The following is a 26,812-nucleotide window of genomic DNA, read 5'->3' on the forward strand; positions in this document are numbered from 1 at the left end:
CCTCTTCTTCAATCAGTTTTGTAACGCAGGAGCGTAACAAGGAATCGGGGTGTACAGCCCGTGTCGTGCAAGTACAGCACCGATTGGAGAGTCACGTCACGTTACGAGTCATGAATGTGTGTTGCTAGTGTAGTGTTTCTCTGCCCATGGCCATGCATGGTCCAGCGATCTACTACTAGAACAATGGTAGTATCACAACTAGCCAGTAGCAGTACTCTCTCACAGAGTAATAAGTATAGGGTACTCTGTACATGTATAGCTGTTATAGCTATACATATAGCCTGTGGACAGCTCGCTGCCACGGGCAAACCGAACGGATTTTTCAAGTGATGGCTGGGCAGTAGAGTGGGCCAACGGGTGTGTTGGTTCAATGAGCACGGCAACGGCAGTTGTGCTGCGATCATGCCTTCTTTAACCTTTGTGAGCTCGTAATTGCCTTCATAAAATGGAGGCCATCTTGATGCGTACCATCATCGCCGCCATGAAATGCGGTTGAGTTCATTCATCCATGCCGTAATCACATTCGACTGACCGCGTGGATAGGGCGAACAGACAACACACACACTGAAGCGCTAACTTCGCGGTCTAGTCTTCATCCAGCAGGAAATGAACCCATATTTTTTTTTCCTTTTTGACGTTAGAAAATGAACGCATGTTTTTTTTTTTTTGAAGAAGAAGAACAGAAAATGAACCCATGTTAGGACGCAAGCTTCTACTGGGCCAACGTCGCGTGCAAGGGCTAAATCTAAAAGCGCCACCGCGAGCGAAGGCGGACCATTTCCTTGGGCCACGGCCTCACGCTGCAAAGCGAAAGCAACCGAACGATAAGCGAGCGCCAGCCAGCCAGCCACTGGGATGAGCACGCTCACCAGATCTTCATCGCCGGCCTCTGAAAACTGACATACAGACATACTCCCTCAGTTTAGATGAACGCTCTTATATTTCTTTACAGAGGAAGTACAACTGTACAACAGTACAAGACACAACCCAAAAGCAGATAGTTATATTAGCGTTGTATATAGGAAGCGGCAGGACGCAGCAGAAGACCAGAAGTTACAGTTGCTCGGGAGCTGGCACTGTAAGATGCTCCATGTGCACAACAGCTTACGCATCTCTACAATTCTGCAGCACGAGGAGAGAGAACATTTGCAGCACGAGGAGAGGCCACTCTGCAGCACAGCGCCAATTAAATTACTTACTTACGTTACGTCGGGGGTTACTGCTATATGCTGCATGTCGCACCTAGTTACTACTACTACGTTGGAAGCTTAACCGGGAGCCGTCCGTCCGACCGTCCGTCTCTCTAGCACGACGCGGCGGTGCTGGCGCTGCTACTCGACGCCGCGCCGACGGAGTGGTCTCCTCCTGCCGCCTTGTCCTTGGACGCTATCCGGGTGTCCATCTCCCGTCGGTCGGCGAAGGACAGGAAGGCCTGGAAGCTGCTGCGGCTGGAGCGGGAGCTGCCTTCGGCCGACACCTGCCGCTGTTGCTCGCAGTACTTGTGGACGAGGATGCCGGCGTGTATGGCGAGGGTGACGAGGCACGCCACGCCGCAGATGAGGAACAGCCCCGAGAAGCTGTACACCTGCAGCCGGTCCGACTCCAGCTCGTTGTTCTGAGACATGGACACCGCCGCGTCGTTCGCCAGCCACTTGTCGTGGATCCGCTGGAGGTCGCCGTTCTCCGACAGCGCCAGGATCGACGTCGACAGGTCCACCGCCAGCGGCGAGTCCCTCGGGAACGCCTGGGCAATCAACGTCCAGTTTAGCTCTGCATCATAATTTTCACTCAAACTAGCTAGGATGGCCAGACAGACAGAAAGAAAGAAACTCACGAAGCCCCAGCCGCTTTTGGTGAACTCTGAACCCACCACGGCGAATTTGGGATGCTGGAGCAAGAAGATCTCAACATAGGGACGCTCGTCGACGATGGCAGTGACGCCTCCGTTGCCAGCGCCAAGCTCAAGCGCTTGCTTATACTCGTCCGGAGAACCGAGCGCTTTAAGCCTGTATCTCGAGACACCGAGTTCGTTCACAAGGTAACTTTCCGCAAAGGAGCCGACTTGAAACCCGATGGGCTCGTCACTGGCGATCAAGCTATCGATCCCTGTGATTGGAGATATGAGCTGCTGCACGGTGAGTATGGAGGTCAAGCTGGCAGTGTAGCTGGATTGGATGATGAGGACCACGAAGAGCCATATGATGATCACAAAGCGGCCGAGGGTGCTTCTCGTGTCCTCTCCTAAGATAAAAATGCACAAGAACTTTAGTGAATCGACTGGGACATGTTCATCAATGGTACAGTATGTAGAAAGGTTAAGAGTTGCCTTTCACTCACTGTGCGCGAAGAACAGAGTTGAGAAACTGAACCTGCACAAGCAAAGTGAATACAACATGTAATCAACCTCAAGCAAACAAGACCCTTGCATCGTTCAAGAAACTAGATTATGATAATTTCCGGCATAGCGCCCACTCAACTGATCATCTATACCGAGTGCAAAAGTAGAACTTCCTAAAAAAACTTTTCAGAAGAGAAGTGATTTGGTTAAAAAAGAGCTCTCACGAGATGCAGAGTACATGGCTGCAAGCCCACCTACACTCAGGTTCGAAGTCACTTCTAACTTAATGTAAAGTCTGCGGGGAACAAGTCTAATCCCCGGGCTCACATCTATATATATGCGTGTTAAAATGACAGCACAGAAGAGTAGCTTTTTATTGGCACATCTAGAACTGCACTGAGATGCCAACAAAAGACCCAACATAATTTGCTGGCTTTGTACAGGATGACCAGCAAAAAATGGATAACTTGCAACACTTTGGGGTGGAGGGTGCTTTGCCCACTCTCTCATCTTTAATGCATGATACGCACACTCATGCGTATTCGAGAAAAAAAATCAGCAAAAAATGGCTCCAATTGGTATACTGGGAGACCTTACCAGAATACAGTGATAACTTGTTTCACTGGAGGCCCACGGAAATCATCATTGATTCTATGCTCAAGCAGCCAAACCACCGTTCCTATGACAAGAAAGAACAACCCTGTGACGCACCACATTTTGATGGTGAATGGCTGCAAAAAGGCCCATCCACTCGAGCTTTGCTTCTTAACAGAGGTAAGTACCACAAGCCCTGACTCAACATATGGCTGAGTGAAGTCGACAACCCTTGTACGATTTGTGACAATAGCGATATCACCTACCACAGCATCGAAGTCCTAGACATGAAAGATCATTAGTACTTCACCTGCACAGATACATTATTAACTGTAATAAGCGGTGCAGATTTTAAGAACGTCAACTTACATTCGTTACAATACTGTTGATAAGCTCTGGATAGCTTGGATTCTGACTACCATTACCAAACGGAATAAACTTAAATGGAACTGGATACGGTAACAAGTTTGCTGCAGCAAGAAACACATCAATACAGAAACCACGCACCGTCCCGGTGTTATTGTCAGCTGACACAAATTGACGGTAGCTTGCCCTATTGGGAATTCCAATTTTCAGCTCAATTCCATTGTTGGGAAACACCCATCCACGTGGCTTTACTGTAGTCTCACCTGGCCATATCACAGTGTGGAGTTTCTGATCTCCCCTAACACGTTTTGCTGGTTTCATGTAAAGAGTCTCAGGCGACGAGGTGGACAGGCCAGAATAGTTGGACCAGTAACCAACTGGCCGCAGACCAGATCCTACTATGTTAATGATGTCGTATGCAGGCCGGATAAGATTACCATCTGTATCAAATTTTACAGGGCCAGTTGCACCCGTGAAATTCACTTGGTGGATCCTTTCTAGTAACAGCCTCCCCCCATCAAAGACAGTCATTGCGTTCAATTGCAGACCCCCTGCCCCAACTTCATGTAGCTTGGTGTCATTTGAGAAAGAAATGTTTCCGCCACTACTGAAAAATGCATCCAGCGCATAAGCAAGAATCCAGACAGTATCGTAAGTATAAAACCCATACGAATTAATCAAGAACTGGTCATCGACACTATCCTTCTTTACCAATGCACTCCATTTCGAAGCTAGCATCCTCTTCCTTCTGGTATTTTCTGTGTGCTGGCGTAATGTGAGAAAACCCTGCATTGTGCTCAGTAATCCGCTGTCGAGGCGTGGCGATGAATCCAGGAATGAACTGAGCCAATCTGTTGCAATCCACACATACCCGCTTGATGTCATGCCGAGATTGCGTGCCAGCGAGAGAAGTGCAAGCCCAGAGTCAGGATTTGCATGCAGAATTACAACCCGAGATTCCATCAGTGCAACCCTGATCAGCACACTAGCCATTTCACTCTTTTTTGCTCCTGGCCTAACTGCAGCTTTAAACAAGATCTTAGCTCGCCTCTTGACAAGTTCATCACCTAAAGAGGCTATGCCGTTTCTTCCATAATCATCATCCATAAATATAGCTGTCACTTGCTTCCACCCATAGTAGTCGACTAAGTCAGCAACAGCAGCCATTTGAAAATGATCACTACGGGTTGTCCTCACCAAGAAAGGAAACTGAAGTGACGTGAGAGTTGGATCAGTTGCACCGAAGGACAGCATAGGCACTTGAAGTTCATTTGCAACATGAGAAATAACATGCGCGATGACAGAAGATTGTGGGCCGATGATTGCAACTGTATCTTTCTCCATGAATTGCAATGCTAACAAATGCAACAAAGAAATTCGTAAGTCGTATACCATGTGGGGTGATATTGTTGTCATCACATAAATCTGCATGATTCGGTGGCTCCAAAAAAAAACACATAAAAGAAGTACCTTGCACAATGCCAACGAAGCCACTGCAATTGGAATCTTGCATCTCGACAACCAGGTTTGTGCCTGGAAGGATGCTTGAATCTTTGTTGATGTCATTGACAGCAGCAGAAATGGCAATCTTGGCAGCTCTCCCTATTGTGGAATTGAATGTGAAAAGAGCTCCAACACTCACTGTATCGGGCCTCGCATAGATATTCTTGCTGAGTGCATACAGACAACAGAAAAGGCCCCAAAAATGGAGTGTGAACTTCATGGCGAGTCTAGAAGACTGCTGAGGTGTTCTTAGGCGTCCATCCTTCAGCTCAACGACAGAAAGGCTGTGAAGAACAAAAACAAAAATTTCCTGATGATGCATGTCAAGCAGATATGATGACTAGCTATAACTCAACATATTACAGGAGCATGAATTTCACAATTGAAAGAAAAGGGGGAAAAACAGGAGGACAAATCATAAGTCAATATGAATAGGGGCTCAACAGAACAGAAATGGACAGCTCCTGACAAGAAATGCTGGGAAGGCAGCATCCCCAAGACACAAATCAGCGGATGCTACCTTTGAAGATTCAGAAATCAAGAGGCCCTTCATCTCAAGACATGCTTATCAAACAGAAACCGTATAAGAAGCATAAGAAAGGGGGAAAAAAAGCAAGGTGTTGAGATGAACTCAACCACCGAGATCCCCATGAGCGCGAGGAGCAAGGGAAAAAGATCTTCCACGAGGTTGACATGGAATTAAATCTTCTTTTGAGGAAAACAACTAGGGGAATCCAAAAAGGCGTGGTACATGCAGGATTAAACAAAGAATCGACCCCTCAACCTCTCTCTTTCCCCCTTTTTCTTTATGAGATGAGAATCCGGGGGAGGTGATCACTCTTACCGCTGGGCCTGAAGAAGCTCTGGTCGGCAGTTGCTTCTAATAATCAGACGACACGAGAAGGGCGTGAAGTGCCGGTGGCCCGTGCGAACAAGAGCTGCTTACTTAGCTCTGGTGGTGGCCTTGTGAAGCGTCACCAAATGTGAGACCACCACCAGGGGTTTTGGTGCTGCTTCTGAGGCCGGTTCACCGCACAGGTCGAGATGCCAACGACTGTCTGGCCTGTTAAAGCCAGCCTGCCCCATGTCATTATCTGGAGCAACGAATTGTAATCTTATTGTCTAGAAAGCTCTCAGGCCCTCATGTCAAACATGTGGCTGGAGGTTGCAAGAGGAGCGAACCGGAACACATCGACAGACGACGTGGTTGTACTTGTACGCATGTGAATGAATATGTGATGCCGAGCCGAACCCCCGTAGCACGTCCCGCGCCGTCCTCTGTGGGGAGGCTATGTGCGTGCCCGTGAGAACCTTGTCAGGTCGGCTGACTCAGCGAGGGCCCCATCCGATGGCAGCTGCCTGCAATCATGCGTGGAGATGGCCTAGAGCAGCAGTTAAGTTAGCCGAGGGAAAACTGAGGCAGCAGTAAGATGTTTGCAGTGGGAGAGGGCTGGCACCTGAGGATGTGTGGGGTTGGGCTTTTGGATGGACTAGATAGTTCGGCAATCCCGATCCACATTTCGTAGTACCTGGAAAGGTCAGCAGCAGCAACAGCCTCCGTTCATCCGAGCCCCCGCTGTGTAGGGCACAGGCTGCTAGACCCAACAGACAAATGAAGACGACGTTAGGCCAGATACTACTCCAGATGAATGAGATATTTTCTACTGTTGCCATTTACACCCGTCCCACATGGCATACCTCATAACACGCTGTATTTCATGTGGGCTCCAAATACCAACATGTTGGTAGCATGACGTGGACTTGCCAATATCTTAGTAGCCATTGGTAAAATGCCAATATCTTAGTAGCCATTGGTAAAATGCCAATATCTTAGTAGCCATTGGTAAAGTGCAAACTCTAACCTTCTAAATCAGGTCACAATGCCCTCGCCCACAAGTTAAACAACGTGGCTGACGTGCATAAACCAATCCATCTTCTTCAATAGATTCTTCAAAGAGAATATCATTGCATGATAGACCCACAAATATAAATATGGATTATAATATCCCTCGTCCAACACATGATTGCTAAAGCTGAAATGGCATTTACTCTACAATAAATAGCAGGCAAAAATTCAAGATTACATCTTAGATCGGCCGTAGCCAGAAGAAAATTTTCCTCACATGGTTTTATGCTACACTACTTTCACCTCATATATTGAGTTACAACACTGGGGTACTGCTAAAATAGCTTTGAGGCAATATTTCCAAAAAACACTGCACTTGCAATGAAATGATACACCCTGTCTGGCCCTACTGAGATCTACACCCGTGACCTTTTAGCGGGTGAGGCATCAACGGTTTCTAGCGTGTGGACCGCATTTCCTTCTACGCTAGCTTGCGCCCCGGTATTCGACTGACACCCAAAGGTCCATCCAGGAAAATCCGACTCTTGAAATAAAGATGTTGGTGTACTTCTGTAGAACGCAAGTGGGACTTGTTTTATCCGCCGCCGGGCCTACAATTCAAATTCAAGATTGGTAAATTTAGCAAACCCATAGTGATGTTTAATAATGAGCGTCAAGTGGCAGCAGATAGGTCTCTATGATAAGGACACGGCTCAGGCTTGAACACACAAACCAGAGGGAAATATCTAGTGGAAGGTGTGGTGAAGACCTACCTCATCTCGGCAAACTATACATGCGGTAAATAAGTAAACGCATAAAGCCGGGGGTGAACATAGTCAGACGGGCACAATGCAGGCATACCTCATCTCGGAAAACTGTTGCATAGGAGCCTGAACTAAAGTCTGTGATCTTCATCTCCATTGTTTTGGCCCGAATAGTGAGATCAGTTTCAAGCGACACAACAAATCTGGCAGCGGTATCACATGAAATGAGCTGAATAACCAAACAAGAAAAAGGAGATGCCACTGAAATAAGGACACTGGGTCGTCTTCCTGATACCTTGAAACTGCAGGAGTGTAGTGATGGCGCAGTGTGTCTATTTCCCACAAAGAACTTCCTGCGATGCATCATCGAAGATGAATATATGATAGGCAATAAACTGTCCACGAGATCTAATAGACAAATAATAGCATTTGCCACAAAGATACAATCATGCTTGCATGTTGAATTGCAATGGCCCCCAGTAACTCGTTACAAAAGTTGCTTCAAGCTATAATTTGGAAGAACAGGCAAGTGAAGCCACTGTCATTGTCTCACCAACATTGCTCATCCAGCAGACTTCCATCTAGTCTAGTGCAGTAGCAACCAAACAGCAGTGTAGCTGGTTGTCAAGTTTATTTAAGTACCCACCAGTTATAGCTAAGGTTACCAGTCATCCTTACATTTCTATATCAAAGATATCAAAACCTCATGACAACCTGGACAACATGCAATAATCTTTCTACAGATAACCAAGTACCAAGACCTAAGATAACCAATATTAGCACAAAAACAACACCTAAACTACATGTTATTTGAACTCAACAAAGAAAAACTTACCCAATATTAGCACAAAAACAACACCTAAACTACATAATCATCAAAAATATTTCCTCTTTTCAGAAAGCCCTAGGTGCTTTTTTTGCTCCAGGTGTCATCATCATGTTCAAATCCTCCATCTGTCATCGAGCCAGTTATCTTAAAACATATGCTTTGGGATGAACAAAAAGAAACTCGAGTTGAGATCATGATTTTAATTTTGATTATGTTGTGCTGGCTATTGTGAAGTCACTGGACTCTGGCAGCTAACTTGGGCCATGTCCGCCAGACTCAGGTAACCGACTTGGCCTTGGTGCTACCTGCAAGTCATACTGGAGTCAACTACACAGGACTAGTCAATGTCCTATATCCTGTTAATCTCTACTCCGTAGGTTGATCGGGAGTGTAACGCTTTCTCCTTTCAAACAAAAAGTTGTAGCCAGGTAGGGCTCATATGTTCAAATCATCCATCTGTCATCAAACCAGTTATCTTAAAACATATGCTTTGGGATGAACAAAAAGAAACTAGAGTTGAGATCATGATTTTTATTTCGACATGTTATGTGGGGGCCAAAAAGAATCTCGAGTTGTGATCACCGATCATGATTTTTATTTTTATTATGTTATGTGCAGGCTGTTGTGAAGTCACTGGACTGGGGTACCCTAATCAAGTGTGGTGCTACCCGCAAGTCATACTGGACTCGGCTACACACGACTAGTCAATGTCCTATATCCGGTTAGTTCTACTCCGAAGGCCAAGGGGGAGTAACACTTTCCCCTTTGAAACAAAAAGTTGTGGCCAGTTGAGGGGTTTATCTTTCTTTTAAACACCAATGGCACTTGGTTCGATGATAAAACTGAGCCAGATAATATACAAACCCAATGAATGTCATGAATAACTTCACGATACCAGAACAACTGTTTGCTTCTTTTGTCCTAGGACAGATTGAGGATTGAAAGAAAAAGAAGTGAGAAGACAAAGTTTGTTTGATATGATTAGAAACTTACGCATTGCGCCAGACTTTGCAGGGTCTGTCTCTTCATTGTTAAAAGGGTCAGCACCAATCTTCTTAGGTCGACTAGCTTCTCCATCATCCTGAGCAACTTCCTGAAAGAGAACAGAAAGCACTGGAATTAGCTCATGGAATAACACAAAAATAATTACAAAACAAAAAGGCTCTTGCGGAACACAATATAGAAAATGTGAGCTTATGCGAATATGCTACCAACACATGGTTTCTTAGGTGCACAGAGATATATACACACTGGATCAATAAAGCAACATACCCAGTGAACCAAAAAATTAATGGATGGGTGCCTCCGCAGCAGATTATGAATCAAAGCAATGATGATAAGAGCTCCAGCTGGTGGCACTGAAAGGGCGAGTCTACTCAATCGTTTTGCAAATGAAGCGGCAAGATATGCTTGAAGATACGAAGATTTCAGACAAGCATCCAGAAGCTGCAAAAATATCAAACACAAAGTCATAATAAATAGATAACAATAAAAAAGAATGAACAATCTGCATATTCATAAGAATAAGCAACAAAAGAAACATGTTTGTTTGTCCAACCCGTGAAATAAGAGTTGATATCATATCCAGATTCAAGGCTGGAAGATTGATAGTTCAGAGTTCAAAGATGGTTAATAGTGATCCGCTGATATGATCCACTCGCTGCCACAGGCAGTCACTGGCACAAGATTAAGGGCGCAGTACTGTAATCTATATTTGTTTTCCATCTACTGTTATGGACTTGTCTTCAATGGGTGCAGCAATGGCTGGACAAAATAGATGGGTTACAAAGAAATGCCGAAGTAGGTGTCATCACAATGCATCATTGCTTATGCACATGCAAATAATCTTAAGGTATATTCAAGTTTGGCAGGCTACAGGATTCATGGTTAACTAACCTAACAAGTCTAATCTAATATATATGGTAGTACATTACTTTTTCAACAGCATGCTTAACTTGTCGTTTGTTGGTTAAATATGGCAACATGATGCATTCCACAGCATTCCGCCAACAAATAGTTGATAAGCAGAAATAACAAAATTTGGCTTTGTTAGACATGGCTCTGGAACAGCATTCAAAAGATGCAAAGGTGTGCATGGTTAGACAGCACTTGTAAGATCATGAATGAAAATGTTGACGTGAAATGGATTCATAGCTTGGATGACTGGCAGTCCTTCGGAAACCCCTTTTAGTTCATAGAACTTAATCCATTGTAAAATATGGCAATACTCATTCATAGTGAAACCATAATATTACACTTATATTTACTGAGAGCAGCTACTTACTTGCAAGAACACTGACCGATGTTTTGCCATGAACACAGCAGGAGTCAGTAATGCATAGAGCTTATCATAGAATTTTGGATATTCAAGCTGATGCTGTGTCATAAGGATGAATAGACCACTTAAGGCCATCACACTGATAACACCGCCTATGTCGTATGATGTAGTCAAGAAATCGCTTCAACAGGAAAAATTATGAAGGCTTGAGATACCACGTCAGACAAAGTACAACTATGAACAAAATGGACATAAACAACCTACCACAAGATGGCTGGGTTTGACATTGAAGGAATAACATTCTGATGAAGTGTGGCAAGGACCTGCAGATTACAAACTGTCACTAGAGCTACGCAACTAACATTGGTAATTCAAGCATTTTTATAATAACTAGAATACAAAACCAATTATTCTTAACAACAATGGTAAACTACCAATTATTCCATCATCCTAAGTGGCTACACAGTTCTTGTAGTATAATAAATAAATTCCCCTTGCATAAACATGGTCATAGTTTTATGAGAAAAAAGGAGTGAGGAAATCAGCAACAGCAATTTCTAAATTAAGGTGCAATGGATATAACCATTCATAGACAGTTCAAGAAGAAGCAATTGAGAAATTATTGCTTATCAGATGCTGAAAATAACGAAAGATAGCTTTACCTCCTTGTAGACATCAAGTGGAAGTGGTAGCTTCAGAAAGGCCAGCCATGCTTTGGTGAACTTCAATTTTAGCTTTTTGCTTATACGCGTAGCAGAGGAGCCCTGCAATACTCGAAAGCTTAATCACTAGAAACTGGCCAGTATATTTTACTTCATTAAGGTATGGAAGTACCTCAGAGGTGTCCTTCTCTCCTTTTGAAGAAAGGCCTTCCCGTCAAAAACACAAAAAGTCAGAAAAAGAACTCGCACTAATAAAAATTAATGTAAATACATAAGAGGCAAGTGAACTAACAAACTCTCAAGGAAAAAGGAAAATCGACAATGGGGGAAGGAGGGGGGGGGGGCATGAAAAGTGCAAAAAACAACACAAATGCTACTGAAGACTAGAGGAAGATCATTCCTACAGGATTAGCCAGAAAATACACACCGACGGTACTCCACATATCAAACTTTGTTTCCTTCTTAAAATCCAACGCGGGAATATGCACCAAAATATTGTACACATTGTGTACACAGATAGCACTCCTGTTAAGGCAAGAAACAGAAGAACATAAGAAACAGAACAATCGCTTGAAAGCCTTGTATGGCATGAGCCTACAAACAATTATGACCTAAATAATTCACACCATGTACCCCCTCCGTTTCTAAATATAAGACTTTTTAGAGAATTCAATGCGGACTACATACTGATGTATATAGACATATTTTAGAGTGTAGTTCACTCATTTTGCTCCTTAAGTAGTCTGTATTGGAATCTCTAGAAAGTCTTATATTTAGGAATGGAGGGAGTATAATCCAACTGCAATTTTGCAAATGACTTTGCAGGGATAAAGGTAGAACATGGTACACAAGCAACATTACATGACTGTACAATATCAGTAGATATGATGCAGAATAGCATGCGTTTAGCCCTTAAGGTAGGAAAAAAAAGTGTGCCTATGGAAAGGGTCCAACAATACAGTTGGTTCATGAAGTAGCATTAACACGCTTACATCGATGTTCAGGATTTAAAATATGCATGCATAAAAATCTGAAGTATACCTGTCTTTAGCCCCGTCATCCCCATTTTGCAAGCCATCTTTTCCAGAGCCTGGTTAAAAAAAAGGGCAACTTAACCACATTGTAGGAAGTTACATGTGGCAAATCAAACTACGCATAGCAAGAGATATTACCAGTGGTTTGACTGCCCAGACTGTTGGCGATCTTATCTAAGCTAGTATAAGTAAAAAAACTGCAGGAGCAATTGGAGAAAAATAAGTGCATTGCAAGATCATATTATAAAAATATCGTGGTTATTCCACTAAGTTAGCAATACCACCAACGTATTACAATTGAAGTTCTTAGGGAATCAAGTTTTTCAAGGTTCTGACTATAAATCAAATATATAGAAGTAATAATTGAAAGAGTGGTCACCACATACCAAACATCAGCATACTTAGCGTACTTGGACCCAAGCAACTCTAGAACAGCATCAATCGAATCAGTAGCATGAACCTGCACACGATTGAAAGCATGTAAAGAGTAGGGACTAAACGCTACTTCTGGCTGCAGGAAGCACGTCATTAGGCAGGAAAACTTACTACAGCATGGAGAAACTTGTGGTAAATTGCTGAGTTGAAACTCCCGTCCTTCCCCAGCTTCACGAAATCCATGAACGCATCAAGCGCCACTTCCTGTTGCAGACAAATGCGTATACTAAATTGGCCAAATCACCATCGCCGAACACGCAAATGAATACTAAAAACTGCCACCGAACTCACCCTGATCGCGTCGCCGCTGTCCGGCGACACGCTGAGCTCCACGAGCGCCGCGACGAACTCCTCGAAGCGCTGCCGCAGCCATGCCCCAAACACGAGCTCGGGGTCGTCGCTCGCACCTCCTGCAGCGACGGCGGCGGCGGCAGAGGCGGAGGGGATGGAGGGGAGCAGGGGCTCGAAGAAGGACTGGAGCGAGATGAGCGCCTCGAGGGCGATGCTGAGCGGCGCGGTGGGGGAGAGGAGCGCGAGGAGGGTGGGGGCGTGGTTGAGATGGGCGCGCGAGGAGAGGAGCTCCAGGCCGAGCGACTTCACCTCCTCTTGGGTGAGGGCCCCGGATTTAGACTTCCGCTTCTTAGTGCCCGACGCCGTCGCCGACGATGATTTCGCCATGGCAGCAGGAGGGGCGCGCGTGAGGCGGCGGCGGCAAGGCGGGGGGAGAAAGGGTGGGGCGAGGTTGGGGGCAATGGTTCTGGGGTTTATTTTGATGGGCGAGACTGACAAGCTGGTCTCACTTGTTTGTTCGGCCCAAGAAGGCCGAGGGCATGCGTATGGGCCGTGGCATGAAGCCCAATGTTGCAGAGTTTTCCAACTATTTCACCCTATAGAAACGGTCCAAGAAGGGAATCATAGGCAGAATGATTTATTTGTTTATTTTACAAAAATATATTTTATGCCTCGATTATTTTATTAGAAATTAGGATATGCAGAAGGCAAATTTTTCTTGTAAGAAATATGCAAATACATTTGCTTGCACGGGGGTCCTTTTTCCAACACGAGGAGTAAACCCCGGGCACCAGATAACAGAACAAAAAAATAGTCATGTTATCTACAGCTGCCGTGTACTGTCTACAGCCAACGAAGCAACAAGGGAGTCTTTTTTTTTAAGCAGAGTACAATCGAAGTCGCTCACATGAGCACCTTCGAGAGACTAAGCCGGCACATCATCTTGAGATTGATGAAGTCGCCACTGACGCCTTCGTTGTCGACGAGAACGTCTCCTCCCATTGAAAGCACTTCGCCGAAATACCTGGAATAAATCTAGGAAAATGCAAGCACCAACGTCAAGTCTGGGACTTGAACTCTGGTGGGCAAAGGATACCACAGTCCTCCTAACCATCCAACCACAGGTTGGTTTGCAAGCAACAAGGGAGTCATTACTGACGTCCAGCATCAACTGAGTTGAAAACAGAAGTACTGAATCTGAGGATCGCCAGGAAGTATCTGAACTCCATCATAATATCGAGAAGCGGTAGACTAGGAAATGTTTATCTGCTAATACGTCTTTCATGTCTAATAAAACTGGTGAGGATGCGGTTTTCTGCGATCGGTCTCTCATCTCAGCAGGCATGCTCGTTACTTTTTTGAAAAATAAACATGCTCATTCAACTAATCATATCCGATTTAGTGAGGCCTCCAATTCTCACCATGCTAAACCCGACGAACGTATTTACAATAAACTAATGTTGGAGGGGGGGGGGGGGACTAGAGAAGTCAGTAGCCCGGTTAGTTCCTTGACGGAAAAAATGTGGAGAACACTTATGCATGCTCCACTGTTCTTATCTTCTTTTGTACTGTATTCCATAAGCATGTATTATTGGTTTTGCGATGAAAGGCTGTAAAACAAACATATAAAATGATTAGATACAACACTACCAAAAAAACATGCTGACAGAAAGCCGTAGATACAGTAAGCAACTAAACTTCATTTACTCACATATCTTACTAAAACAGTCTAACTCAATGTCAGTGTTGCACATAATACCTGCAATTTTGTGGCACCCTCCAGGACAATGTTGTCAATCTTTTCAAGCTTGGAGGCAACGACAAATAATTCCTCCAATCTTCCATCATAATCCTTAGATCATGGATCTTGCTCCGCAAACCGATGCAACAGTTAGCATGCATAGTACAGACCTTATTTAAATCTCTGCTTGGTTCACAGAATCCACCAAAATATGCTGTACTCAAAAACTTAATTTCCAGCCCAATGTCTGCGACATATGGATCATGCTTAATAGCATTGAATACATCCTGATCATGGTAGCCAGGATATCTCAATCGTGATGAGTACCAGAAACTGTAGAACTCTATGGTCCGTTCATTCGATTTCACATAATTGAAGCCTCCATTAGCAATGTTTCTCAAGTCTGTTGAATTCCCAACATAGTGGTCGCAAGCAATCTGAAGGTCACCATCAGGATAGAAGTGAGGAAATGGGTTGCGAAACCACATTATGTCTGCATCCTGAAATATAATGAAAATCAAAGATAGATTAACCAAACCTGACAAGCATGTTTCACAGAAAAAAAAATCACTATATTCTATTATGGATAACAGAGCTGAATCTATCTCTGTAGAAAATGTCAAGGTGATTGAGTAATTTACCGAGAATATGAAGCTGTAGCCCTTTTCAAGAACCAGCCGCAAGAAATCTAGTCTTTTCCACATCATCTCCAGATACCCAGAAGTCAAGAACCTCTTCTCTTCAGAAAAATCCACACCTTCAGTTCCAAGAGCAAAGCAATAGTGGTGGATCTTGACACATTGTCTGTACGCATCCCCATCAAATGCTATAATGACTAGATGGTTCAAGAGTGAACTTGTTCCAACACCAGAGCGAAAACTATCAACAAATAGATCTATCACCGAGCCAGGAGAAGCCCATGCAACATTAAGTGTAGTCAATATAACTGTGTTATCCCTCATTGAAGCCTTCTGCAAAACTCGGTCGAGTTTGAGATCCTCACTGTCCTAGAAAGGATGGCATATTAATTGAAGACCAATAAGTAAACTGAAGAAGCTAGCTGATTAAGCATAAATAGAAATGCATAACCCAGCAGATTAAACATGAAAAAATATGGGTCTTCTAAAGAATCACATAGGTGGCAACAAAAGATGAAACAGGCAGCTAAAATAAAACTTAAGGTAGCCTTGATTGTTATCAGATGATTAAATACTAAGCATCGTTGTTGCTTCTGTTAAGTATTCCTATATACTCCAATTGTGTGAATAGCCTCATGTTATTCACCATATAGTAAGCATTCATGTGAGCAATCAACATCTTTTATCAGTTGGGAGCCATGGCAAGTGAAACTGAGTGCTAGTGTGTAAGATGCACTACTATGTTGTTTCTGAAGTCTGAACTTTCCGGAATGTCAAATTACAGCGCCATCCCAATTGCTAAGAAGGAAAATAACATCACTGTCCAAGAGAAAATATTAATCAACTTCTTTAGCGAAGTCCCAAAAGCTATCTACAAATCAATGTCATCCCAAGATAGATATAATTCGGCTTTCAGTGAAAGTGACTCAGAAGTTAAGGAAATAGACTGCAGTGATGTTATTTAATCACACATTCACATCTAAGACGTCTAGGTGGACAAAACTGCTCCATCCCAAGGCAAATTCTCCAAGACCACACACAGATGACGCAACCGCACATCGTAATTGTGTAAGCACTTGAAGGATTCCACAAAGCATTTCATTATGCACTGACAACACTCGTTTATTTTTTTATTAGTACAACAACTCTCGTTTAGAGTACATCACTGAACACAGGATAGCATAATCCAAGTCAAACACCGCACAGCAATTAGTAATCTTGTAGCTACATGGCAAACCAGAAATGCCCAAATTATCCAACATTCGTCATGATTCAACAGTGGATACAACTACCGCACCAAATACCGGGGACTGGTAGAAGAGGGATGGGGCGGACTGACCAGATCATCACCTTGGGCGCCCTCCTCGTCGTCTGCGGCGAGCAAGGGAAGCGGGTACCGCCCCCAGGGGTCCTCCAGCGAGTGCCGCGAGACGGCGGCACGGTGGAGCACGGCCATGGGCAGCGCGACGCCGACGAGGGTTACAAGAAAGAGCGCCGCACCGGCTCGCGGGAGCGCGCGTCTCGGGATCCCGCGAGGGTGCGCGGACGGCATGGTCAGGGTGTGGCGCGGAGGCTTCGCCATGGCGGAATGGCTGTGGCGGTGGGCGGTGGCGGTTGCCGCAGCGGCAGAATGGACACTGGTGGACGGACGAGCCGGAGCCTGAAGGCGTAAACGTGAAGTACGCCGATGTTGTTTGAAAGCGCACCCGACTAGTTTTGTCAATGAAGAAAACCGGAGCAAAGTTTGGAAAACTAGATGATGCCCCGCACTTGCGGCGGAAAAATATGATAAACATATGTATAAATATGTGCGAATAAATAAAACTATTACAAAAAAAAAAAAAGAATTGCTAACGGTTTCTATTTTAAAAACAATAAATCATCTGAAGCATTTGACAAAATGATATATAAAATTATAAACTATTAGAGTGAAGTAAACGTGTGCCATTTTAGAAGAAAAAATGTGTAACATGGTCTACATATATTTTCTCTAAGCATCCAATTTTTATAACATTTATGCCCACACAAAAATTAGTGAAACAATGGGTAGATTAGTGCATAAATTGTAGTTTATGTCGATGTGCAAGATTTGATGATGTGTCATGGTTACATGAAGAGGAAAAATAAGTACTTATAACCACATACATGACTTGATGATGTGACATGGTTGCATGAGGAGGAAAAATAGATAGTTACATGAAGAAGAAAAATAAGTATTTATAACCACATGCATGACTTGATGATGTGGCATGGTTGCATGAGGAAGAAAAATAGGTAGTTACATGAAGAGTAAAATAAGTACTTATAACCACATGCACGACTTGATGATGTAGCATGATTGCATGAGGAGGAAAAATAGGTAGTGGGTTGCAACTATTTAAGAATAGAAGATGCGTTTGCTTGGATTATGAGCCTTTGATGTCGATTATTCTCGAGAATTAAATTTTGCATCATAGTATAAAATACACAATTTAATAAACCATATGAAAAACATAAATGGTTTGTCATGGCAGGAGATCCCACTTCTTAAAACCACAACCTTATCAGGTGCGGATTTTTGGCTCGGAAGAGCATGTGCTCCCTAATGAATAATAAAATAAAAATAAATGCTCTAGCATATAAATTTTAAAAAAATTGTTTTTTGTAGATGGTTATATTAGTGTGGTAAGTGTGCTTGCAAATTTCCATGCCATATGGGATAGTGGTGCTTCGTCGGTGAAAAAACAAAATTAAGTATAACATTTGAAGGTAACATTTGGTGTTTGACTTGTTTTATTACACATGTTAAAATGCTTAAGTTTTTCAATTGCAAATTGGCATGTACCATTTGGGTGTGACAAGCAAATGCACCTATTTTTTAAAATTACATTTGTAAAATTCATTTTTGACACGTAGGAGCATGTGCTCCCTAGAGCCAAATTTAATATACGAACCTTATATCTCCATGTTACTCTTGAAAATACTCAAATGACACATTTCTGTGCGTAGTTTTGTTCACTGTAACTTGATGATAACCATGGTGTTATGATGTAGGGTGAAGCTATGTCAACATGTTACTATACGACTTCTATAACGTTACGAGAAGTTTGCAAAATATAGTTCAATATTACAATGTAAGCACGCCTAAGATGCAGTTGCAATTCTAAGCACATACAGTTGTGATAAGTTAAGTCCATTTAAAATGAAAGAAATAGATAATCATGCGCTTAAATTAATATGAACTAACTTCGCAAAGCTTAAGGACAACACCTTAAAAGTGCCATCCTCATGTCTTCAACATCTTATGCCAAAGTGGAATGTCAAGATTCTTCTTATCATCGATGTCTGGATTGCGAGATCAAATTCTTCAATAGTCACATCAACCACTTACATTAGTTCTTCTCCCTTTTATCGCAACTCCAAACAACATGTTTTGTTTGGAGACTACTAACTCCATTTGTTGGAATTCATGTGCTAGAATGCTTCGTCGTTGTAGCCTATGAACTGATTAGGAATTGTGTCAACATCCTTAGGCCATACTAATTTGGAAAGCTCGAGCACCCTCTAAATGCAAAAGAAACTGTTGTTTGGAACCAAGTTTGGACTGCAGAATACCAAGAGAAACACGGATGGAATGATTGTGGCTTATGCCCCCTATGTACATTGTACCTCCTCTTCCAATGTATCTGGTTTACCATTGGGGCTAGGAAGTCATGGATTGTCACTATAGCAAACCTATGTGGTGTATGGCTTATATGTAGCACTTTACATAACCATGTATACATGATCAATCGAGCAACCCATTTGGTTGTTAGAGCTTAGTTATTGGTGACAATGCAACATATTAAACCTATCAAATTAGGAACATGTTTTCTTGTTATTAGGAGCCCAAATGTGTTGCAATAAAGCCAAACGATCTGTAGTTTCATCATATTCACATGACAAAGCACTAACACTCCTCGGGTGCTCCACTGCCCGTAGCAACACACACCATTTTCATATACCAAAACCATAGTCGTTTAATGTACTTTTGTTGTTTTTGCCCATACATACTCTCGTTAGAAAATAGTAATTACCCTAAGTCTATTTTTCCATTGACAATTGTAAGGTTTACATATTGTTATTCCTTTTTTTCTTTGTTTGTATAGAGGGAATAGGAGACATTAATGTTAATCTCATTTGTATATTCGTCCTTTCTCTACATGCTAGCTGAGAAGTATGGCAATTTTAATGTCTGCTAGTAGTTTTATTGTCATAAAGAGCAATATTATATTGCAAATATTGATGGACCTAGGGTGGAGTATTGGTGAACATGACATTGATATTTCTATATGTTATATGAGTGAGTCTGGAGATTTGAAGATTCAATTTGCGGTGGCTTTTGATATAATACATCCATACATCAAAGCTCACAATCATTATGGAGTATGTTTATCCATTACCTTACTAAAGAAAAAAATAGGTCATAATTCATTTCTTCATAGTCACAACTTCTAGTTGAGAGTAGCGTGGGGTAAGCTCTACCAATGTCGAGTTCTTCATATGCTAAATGTTGCATGTTCTTAGCTTGAGGAGAGTCAAGTCAAAATATGATTAGAAGACCATTAGTTTTAGGAATATGTAGGTGTCACAGAACTATACCGCACTGGTTTTCTTCTTCTTTGAGATAACATCAACATTAAAGAACCGAGACATTTGCATAACCCGTGCATGCTTGCACCAAAACTGTTGGAATTATTGGGCCTAGCCTATTAAATAATTTACATTTTTCCAATAATTCCTAGAAAATCCTAGAGACACCCTTGACTCATTCTTGCATCGTGAGAGTGTGTGAAAATTTTAGCCAAACCATGCTAGTGAATGATGGTTCAGACGAACTTATAAGTGGAATTGTTCCACATACCACTAAGAGGTTTAGAACAGAGCACATACACGAGAGATCCGCCGTCGCTGCCTTGCCACACCTAATAAGCACGTTGTGTTTCATTATCGAGACGAGCTGATCCTTGCCAGGATTTGTGCCAGGTGTACATGCCGCTTTATTTCGTCATGAGTTTCCTAACAATGACTTCTATCCCGATGTCAACCACCTCCTTGGCGACATGACGACAATACAGTTGTATTTCCTTCCGTTGCTCTGTATGTCATCCTATCATCTATGTTAGGTTAGTGTTTGCTTTACTACAGTAGCAATCGATATGCATATGATACTTGTTTCTCATGATCTCGATTGCATGACTAGCTTCAGTAATATGTTGTTTGTTTTGGTTATCACCGTTACTATGCTAATCATGACTTATTTGGATTAAACTTAATGAGAAATTCCTCAAATATTCAATGAAAACAGCATTGACATTGTTTGGTTATCAAATGTTGATTAGCATCTTCAATAAGAGATCTCAACATGTATTTGTTCATATTTTTTATGTTTTACGTAGAATGGACCAAAAATTGGCATTACTATTATTTATTATTAGGAACTAGAGATGGTTCATATACGTTAGCTATAATGCTTGTTATTATGCTTGTTCATGTATATCTTGACCATCTCTTTCTTCACATGCCTCAAGGGCGAGTGTCAAGTCACACATTAGAGACTATTTTTAGTTAGTCATGAGTAACACCAATGGATGAAGAGAGGCAGTCATCATGGGTGTCAAAAACCATCACTCGGTTGTATTATTTAAGGGAAACACTTCCTATCTTACATCTGATAAGAAGCTTTTGTGGGACCACTCATTCACCGTTGCTGCCTTTTCAATCTCATGGTCGATGTACAAAGTGATTCTAGAATGCCTATTAATTAATCACATCGAGAGTAAATCTCGCTTGTCTTGACCAAACTACCACACCTCGTCCCAAGCAAATGAGTGAACCTCGCATCCCCGACGATCTCATCCCCAATCCCGCTCGACGTGTCGTTTCTATGCCGCCACCATGCTCCGTCCCAACGACCCCTCCCCTGATTTCTGTGGCACACCTCATCGGTTGAGGTGTCGTGTTTGCATCTGCTCTGTCCAATCCTGCTCTCACCACTGACCTCGCAACCTCCCTCACTGTCTCGGTTCACTGCCAGGACCCGCCCCACTACCCTCATCTCCATCGCATCGGCGAGCCATCTCGATTCAACTGGAGCCTCCACACGCGCCTCTAGTACATGCTCACCCGACTTAGGTTTTCAGTCCTCGCATGTTGACCTCGCATGTTGATCCCACTTTAATCTGAAGCACTTGAGTTGAACCTGTTACTTCTGTTCATATGTTGGTTCAGCCCATTCTTGATGGTAATATAAATTTTTGATACAATTCCAAGTTTCCATATTCCCATCGAAGACTAGTTCTATTCTCAAAGTACCATGTGCATGTACCTTTCCTATATATGTAGCATCTAAATTGCAATGCATATGCTTAGGAGTTCTATTAATTTTGCTTCCATAAGCTATAATTTTTTGATCCATTTGTATGTTGGTGACACAAAATATCCAGCCCTTTTTTGTCCACAATACTAGTTTGCTTATATTTTTGTTATTTTGTGCTTCCATTTGAGATCATGTACATAACACATGTTCTATGTATTCGGGAGAAAAAAACACATGTTCTGTCAGATATTCAATTTGGCTCTAGGGAGCACATGCCCCCGCGTGTCAAAAATGTATTTTACAAATGCCATTTTTTTGAAAAAAAAGATGTGTTCGTTGTCACACCCAAATGGTACATGCAAATTTGCAGGTGAAAAACTTAAGCATTTTGACCTGTGTAAAAAAACAAATTAAACTTCAAATGTTACACTTAATTTTATTTTTTTCACCAAAAAAACACCTCTATCCCATATGGCATGAAAAATGGCAAGCACACTTGCCACACTAATATGAACATCTGCAAAAAAATAGAATTTTCAAAAATTACTTACTATTTGTTTTGATTTTACTGTTTATTAGGGAGCGTATGATCCCCGAGCCAAAAATCCACGTCACATGTTCTATGCCATATGTAAATAGCTTCTTGTCGCTCAACCTACAAATGAAGTTTTCAATGTCACAATTCTTTTGATTCTATGGTTGTCGATCCAAGCTTCCTCGGTTGCTGCTAATTAATTATTTAATCCATGTACTGTATCACCTAATCAACAACGAATACTTGTGGGATTTGACATGAACATGACACAAATTTACTTCACATTATGATGCCTTATGTTGAGAAATCGATTTGCTTCCTACTAATGGACCTTCTAAAAATAATACTAAATATGCTTTGATTTGAAAGTTTGATTCCATAGCTCAATCAATTTTTTTTGGTAAATTTGGTGTGTAGGTGACACATAGATGCATCCCCATGTTGGTGGCAATCTTTAATTAATTTCCATGTGTCAATTTTCTATGCTTTAAAGTAAGATGAGTTATAATGGGATATCACATTTTCATGCTCTTCGTATGCTCCTTTGGTTTAGATAGAATGCTTCCATACTCCCGTTTCTTTAAAAAACTGTTATTCTCATTGTTATCAATGTCGTAATATGGCATGCCACGTATTATATTATGTATATTCCTTTCATGTACGCAATTTGCTTTCATATCCCATGTTTCTAATTCTTTTTGGTGTTTCTATTGTTCTTTTTGTTCTATACCATTTTGATCGAAAGACAACTCCGCGTATGTTGTAACAGACCAACTCAATGCTTCGTGTAAGCCATGCTTCCTACTTTTATTTCGCATATGTTTCCATTGCCTATCATGTATGTTTGATAGACAAAAATGTTGCTCTATGTAAGCTATGGTTCCTACTTTTATGTTTCACATATGCTTCCATAGCAATGTTTTTTCGTCTCAATTTTCTATGCTGCCACGGAGTACCATGTATGTTCTGATAGATAAAATTGTTGCTTCATGTAATCGATGCTTATTTCATTTTTTTGTGCTTCCACTACTATCATGTATGTTCTCATAGATTCAAACCTACTGTTTATTTACACAAGCGTGCTTCTGTTGTACAAATGTTTTGTGCCACATGATGCCAACCATGCATCATTGGTTTCTCAAACGTTGCCGATGTTAATATGAAGGCGGTGGATGCGATGGTGGAGACATGTGCGGGGCTAGCGACCAAGGCCCTCCGTGGAGCTTTGCCGGTGCAGTGTTTGAGTTCCAGCTTCTGCAACCATGAAACCGACTAGGATATCGGCATGTCGTGGTTAATAGTTGCCGGCAACATCCCTGCTGCTCGTTGCCATCACAATGGTGACAGTTTTCATTCAGCGATATGTCGCCTATGCATTCCCTTTTGTGTCATTGCAATCCAAGAAAATACCCTTGCTTCATAGCCATATTATACGTGTACCTTGCAATTAACAATTTTTGTTATATCGTAGTTGATTTTCATTGTTGTAGTTGTATCCTTTTATTGAATGGAAACAAATTCCTTTATCTATGGTAGCAAACTTCCATTTGTTAGGAAACAATGTATTACAATTCTTATTTCAATAGAAATAAATTTAATTGTTGTCGATAGAAGCAAAATAAAGTTGCAGTGGAAGCAAATATTATAGTTGACAAAAAAAATCTTGATTAGTTGGAAGTAAAACGAACATTTTATAATGTCACGCATTTTTGTTAGATTGAACACAAATTTCTATGAGATAATTTGGTTTGTAACTGAAGCAGATTGTCGAGTCGTCGGAAGCAATTAATCAGAGTGAGCTATAATAGGGAGCAGTTAGGAACAAAAGCAGTGAATCAACAAACCGAGTTAACAAATATCGTGTGGAGTGACCAACAAATCGAATGACCTCCATGCATCTCTACCGTTTCTGGCTAGTCTCATGGATGCAAAGTTTCTATAGTCCGATTCCTAGCGGTCCTTGTTATTTAATAGGCACTTGACATAATATGCGAGATTGCAATCGCACATGCAAGCAAACATTAGGACTCACGTGGAAGATGGTTTTAATGGCTGCCATTTATACTAGATATTTTACTTATGTATATACTACTTTTCGCTATATAAATTGTTTTTCATTTATACAACTTTAGTATACCGTTTTAATTATTACTTGCTATATCAAACAACATTAACCACATGTGATAACTAATAACTTAAAATTCACCTTTATAAGTTTTTATCTTTTATCATTAAAAACATCAAGATAACTTTATTTGGTCATAAATGTTATTTTATTTTTCTATTAATTATCTAGGAGATGTTGAACTACATCGGGTTAGAATCACAAATAGAAAAATTACATTGTTTGTGGAAAAAAATGTGCCACATGGATATACTATTACATGTTTGTGTCTATTTTGTACATTTAAGTGTCTTGAGAGAAGACCTTAAATACAAGTCTAACAAATATCTGTTAGATATGTGAATATGTAGAGAAAAGTTGTCTAACTTAGTTATAACCAACAATAATATTATGTACCGCGCGAGGTGTCGGCAAGAAGTTTACTATCGACCTCACTCATATTTACAATGAGGAGGCAACTTATACTGGCCAAACTACATCTCATGTTGCTTTGATTTGAAGCACCTCTAGCTAACTATTACTAGTTGGTGTTCAAAATGCATGAAACGTGTGATACATGCATTTCACATCAATTTTTCATAAGATAAATACTCTACATTCATGGTTATTTTTTCAAAATTGCATCCTTTTACTTTGACTTCATCTTATATTGCACGGAATTATCGAAAAGGTTGATTGGTATGATGGGTGGTTGGAATGACAAAATTACCAAACCCTAGGTTTATGAACTCAGCATGAGGGGTTGTTGGAGCCCCAATGTTTAATGTTATGGTTAAATGTCATATTAATTACTCTTTTGTATTCGTGGATGCTTGCATAGAGGTTACAATCATAAGTATATTATTTTTTTAAGTAAGAAGCAAATAATTATAACAGTTTCTACCCCCAAAACTATTATCAAGGCAATGAGTATTAACTCAATGGAACTAGACGAAAGCAACTTGGCGAAATTTTAGTGTGTCAACGAGAGCGATTTGACTTTTATAAATAATACAACCGACTTGTCCTTAGGGATTGGTCCACTTTATGCACCATTTTATTTTTGTTAGTATTTATGTTTTGCAACCATCTTTGTTATCAAGCAAACTATCAAACAATATTTGCAACTTTTACAGTGAATCCTTACAAAAATCTATTAACCATTTCCTTCTATTCCTCATTGGATTCGACATTCTTACTTATCGAAAAGAGCCACAATAGATCCCCTACACTTGTGCGCTATCATTATCTCATCTCGAAATAGCATTAACTACTTTGCATGTGAATTAGCAATGCTAAGATTTTTTGAAAGCAAAGTCAAACATTCACAATTATTAAACAAACTCTAACTTGATGTTCTTATTTAGTCAATGACTATCCCAAGCAGAAGGCTTAAAATTCATAAATAAACCAATGATAATAAGCCCAAGATATAACATTCAAATACATGTTGCATAGGAGAATTCTTTTTTCACATTTAAAACAATATCAAATGATTCAAGTTTGGTTCATACCTTATTTCATTTGAACACTGACATGTTAATAGTAGATGCAGGAAGGAGTTGGTCTACTTGATTACGGATGTTATGCCTATATGTAATGATCATTGCCGTGAATAAATATTGCATAACTATGCGCTCTTCTATCAATTGCCCAACAACAATTTGTTTACCAACTGTATGCTTTCTACGATAGAGAAGCCTCTAGCGAAAACTATGCGCCCCCGGGTCTATTCACAAATATATTTACAAAAACTCTAAATACCTTGTTGGGGTCATAGTCCTATGGTAGGGTCATAGGCCTGCCTTGTAGGTCCAACCCAAGGACTACCCCCCATAAGGGACAAAGCCCTTAGTCAGTTCCGACTGAACTAAGGAGTTCCCTCCATCCAATCGGTAACAGATCCTCGACCATCCAGTCGGAGATTAGCATTCGGAGTTTATCAAACTAACAGACTGGATTCCACTCTGTGCATCGTAACCCCCCTGGAGGGAAACGGTCATACGTTTCCATGTGCCTCTATTAGCATTTAAGACGTACGTTACCTGTAACGTAGGCATTTAATCGCCACTACTCCACCCCTGGGCACCGAACCGTTGTGGAGGGCAGCGCACTCTATATAAGCCACCGTCCCCCACTGGTGCAAGGGTTAGCAAATCATTGTATTCCATATTCCACTCGACAACAAGCTCCCAGAGCACTGAGACGTAGGGCTATTACCTCCACCGCAGAGGGGCCTGAACTCATACAACCTCGCCGTAGCTAAGGCTCTGCCCATCCTTTCGTACCCTACACATCTACTGTTAGGTTTATACCCACGACAGTTGGCGCCCACCGTGGGGCAGGCGTCTAAGCGACTTCCGGCGAGTTTGCGACTACTTCATTCCGTCATGTCGTCCGGTGGAGATTCGAGCATGGGCCACGAGATCTTCTTCGGCGCTCTCTCCTTCATCGTCGACGATTCAGCATGGCTTCGGGACGCCCCTCTCGAAGTCGAGGCGCTTCCCCGCCGCGGGG

At 41.7% G+C, this 26,812-nt stretch overlaps 2 protein-coding genes across 2 annotated transcripts; both read right to left on the bottom strand.

Annotated features, from left to right (window-relative positions):
* Nucleotides 1-921: 921 nt before the first annotated feature.
* On the bottom strand, nucleotides 922-14,041 carry LOC123428771 (glutamate receptor 3.1-like). The gene is made up of 24 exons (XM_045112922.1): nucleotides 12,941-14,041; nucleotides 12,761-12,853; nucleotides 12,601-12,674; nucleotides 12,353-12,411; nucleotides 12,222-12,270; nucleotides 11,608-11,705; nucleotides 11,353-11,387; nucleotides 11,181-11,282; nucleotides 10,783-10,841; nucleotides 10,525-10,699; nucleotides 9,513-9,686; nucleotides 9,234-9,333; nucleotides 7,707-7,764; nucleotides 7,509-7,614; nucleotides 7,077-7,258; nucleotides 6,103-6,160; nucleotides 5,838-5,895; nucleotides 5,646-5,739; nucleotides 4,769-5,085; nucleotides 3,302-4,653; nucleotides 2,936-3,213; nucleotides 2,338-2,369; nucleotides 1,835-2,241; nucleotides 922-1,744 (listed from the first exon to the last, which is right to left on the bottom strand). Exons 1-24 carry the CDS (start codon nucleotides 13,325-13,327, stop codon nucleotides 1,304-1,306), a joined length of 4,788 nt encoding a protein of 1,595 aa, XP_044968857.1. The 5' UTR covers nucleotides 13,328-14,041; the 3' UTR covers nucleotides 922-1,303.
* A 103-nt stretch (nucleotides 14,042-14,144) lies between these two features.
* On the bottom strand, nucleotides 14,145-17,046 carry LOC123427855 (uncharacterized protein At4g15970-like). Its single transcript, XM_045111990.1, has 4 exons — nucleotides 16,659-17,046; nucleotides 15,323-15,688; nucleotides 14,700-15,181; nucleotides 14,145-14,550 (listed from the first exon to the last, which is right to left on the bottom strand). Exons 1-4 carry the CDS (start codon nucleotides 16,899-16,901, stop codon nucleotides 14,529-14,531), a joined length of 1,113 nt encoding a protein of 370 aa, XP_044967925.1. The 5' UTR covers nucleotides 16,902-17,046; the 3' UTR covers nucleotides 14,145-14,528.
* Between the last annotated feature and the right edge of the window lie 9,766 nt (nucleotides 17,047-26,812).

Source organism: Hordeum vulgare, chromosome 2H (genome assembly GCF_904849725.1).
Source record: "Hordeum vulgare subsp. vulgare chromosome 2H, MorexV3_pseudomolecules_assembly, whole genome shotgun sequence".
Classification (NCBI taxonomy): domain Eukaryota; kingdom Viridiplantae; phylum Streptophyta; class Magnoliopsida; order Poales; family Poaceae; genus Hordeum; species Hordeum vulgare.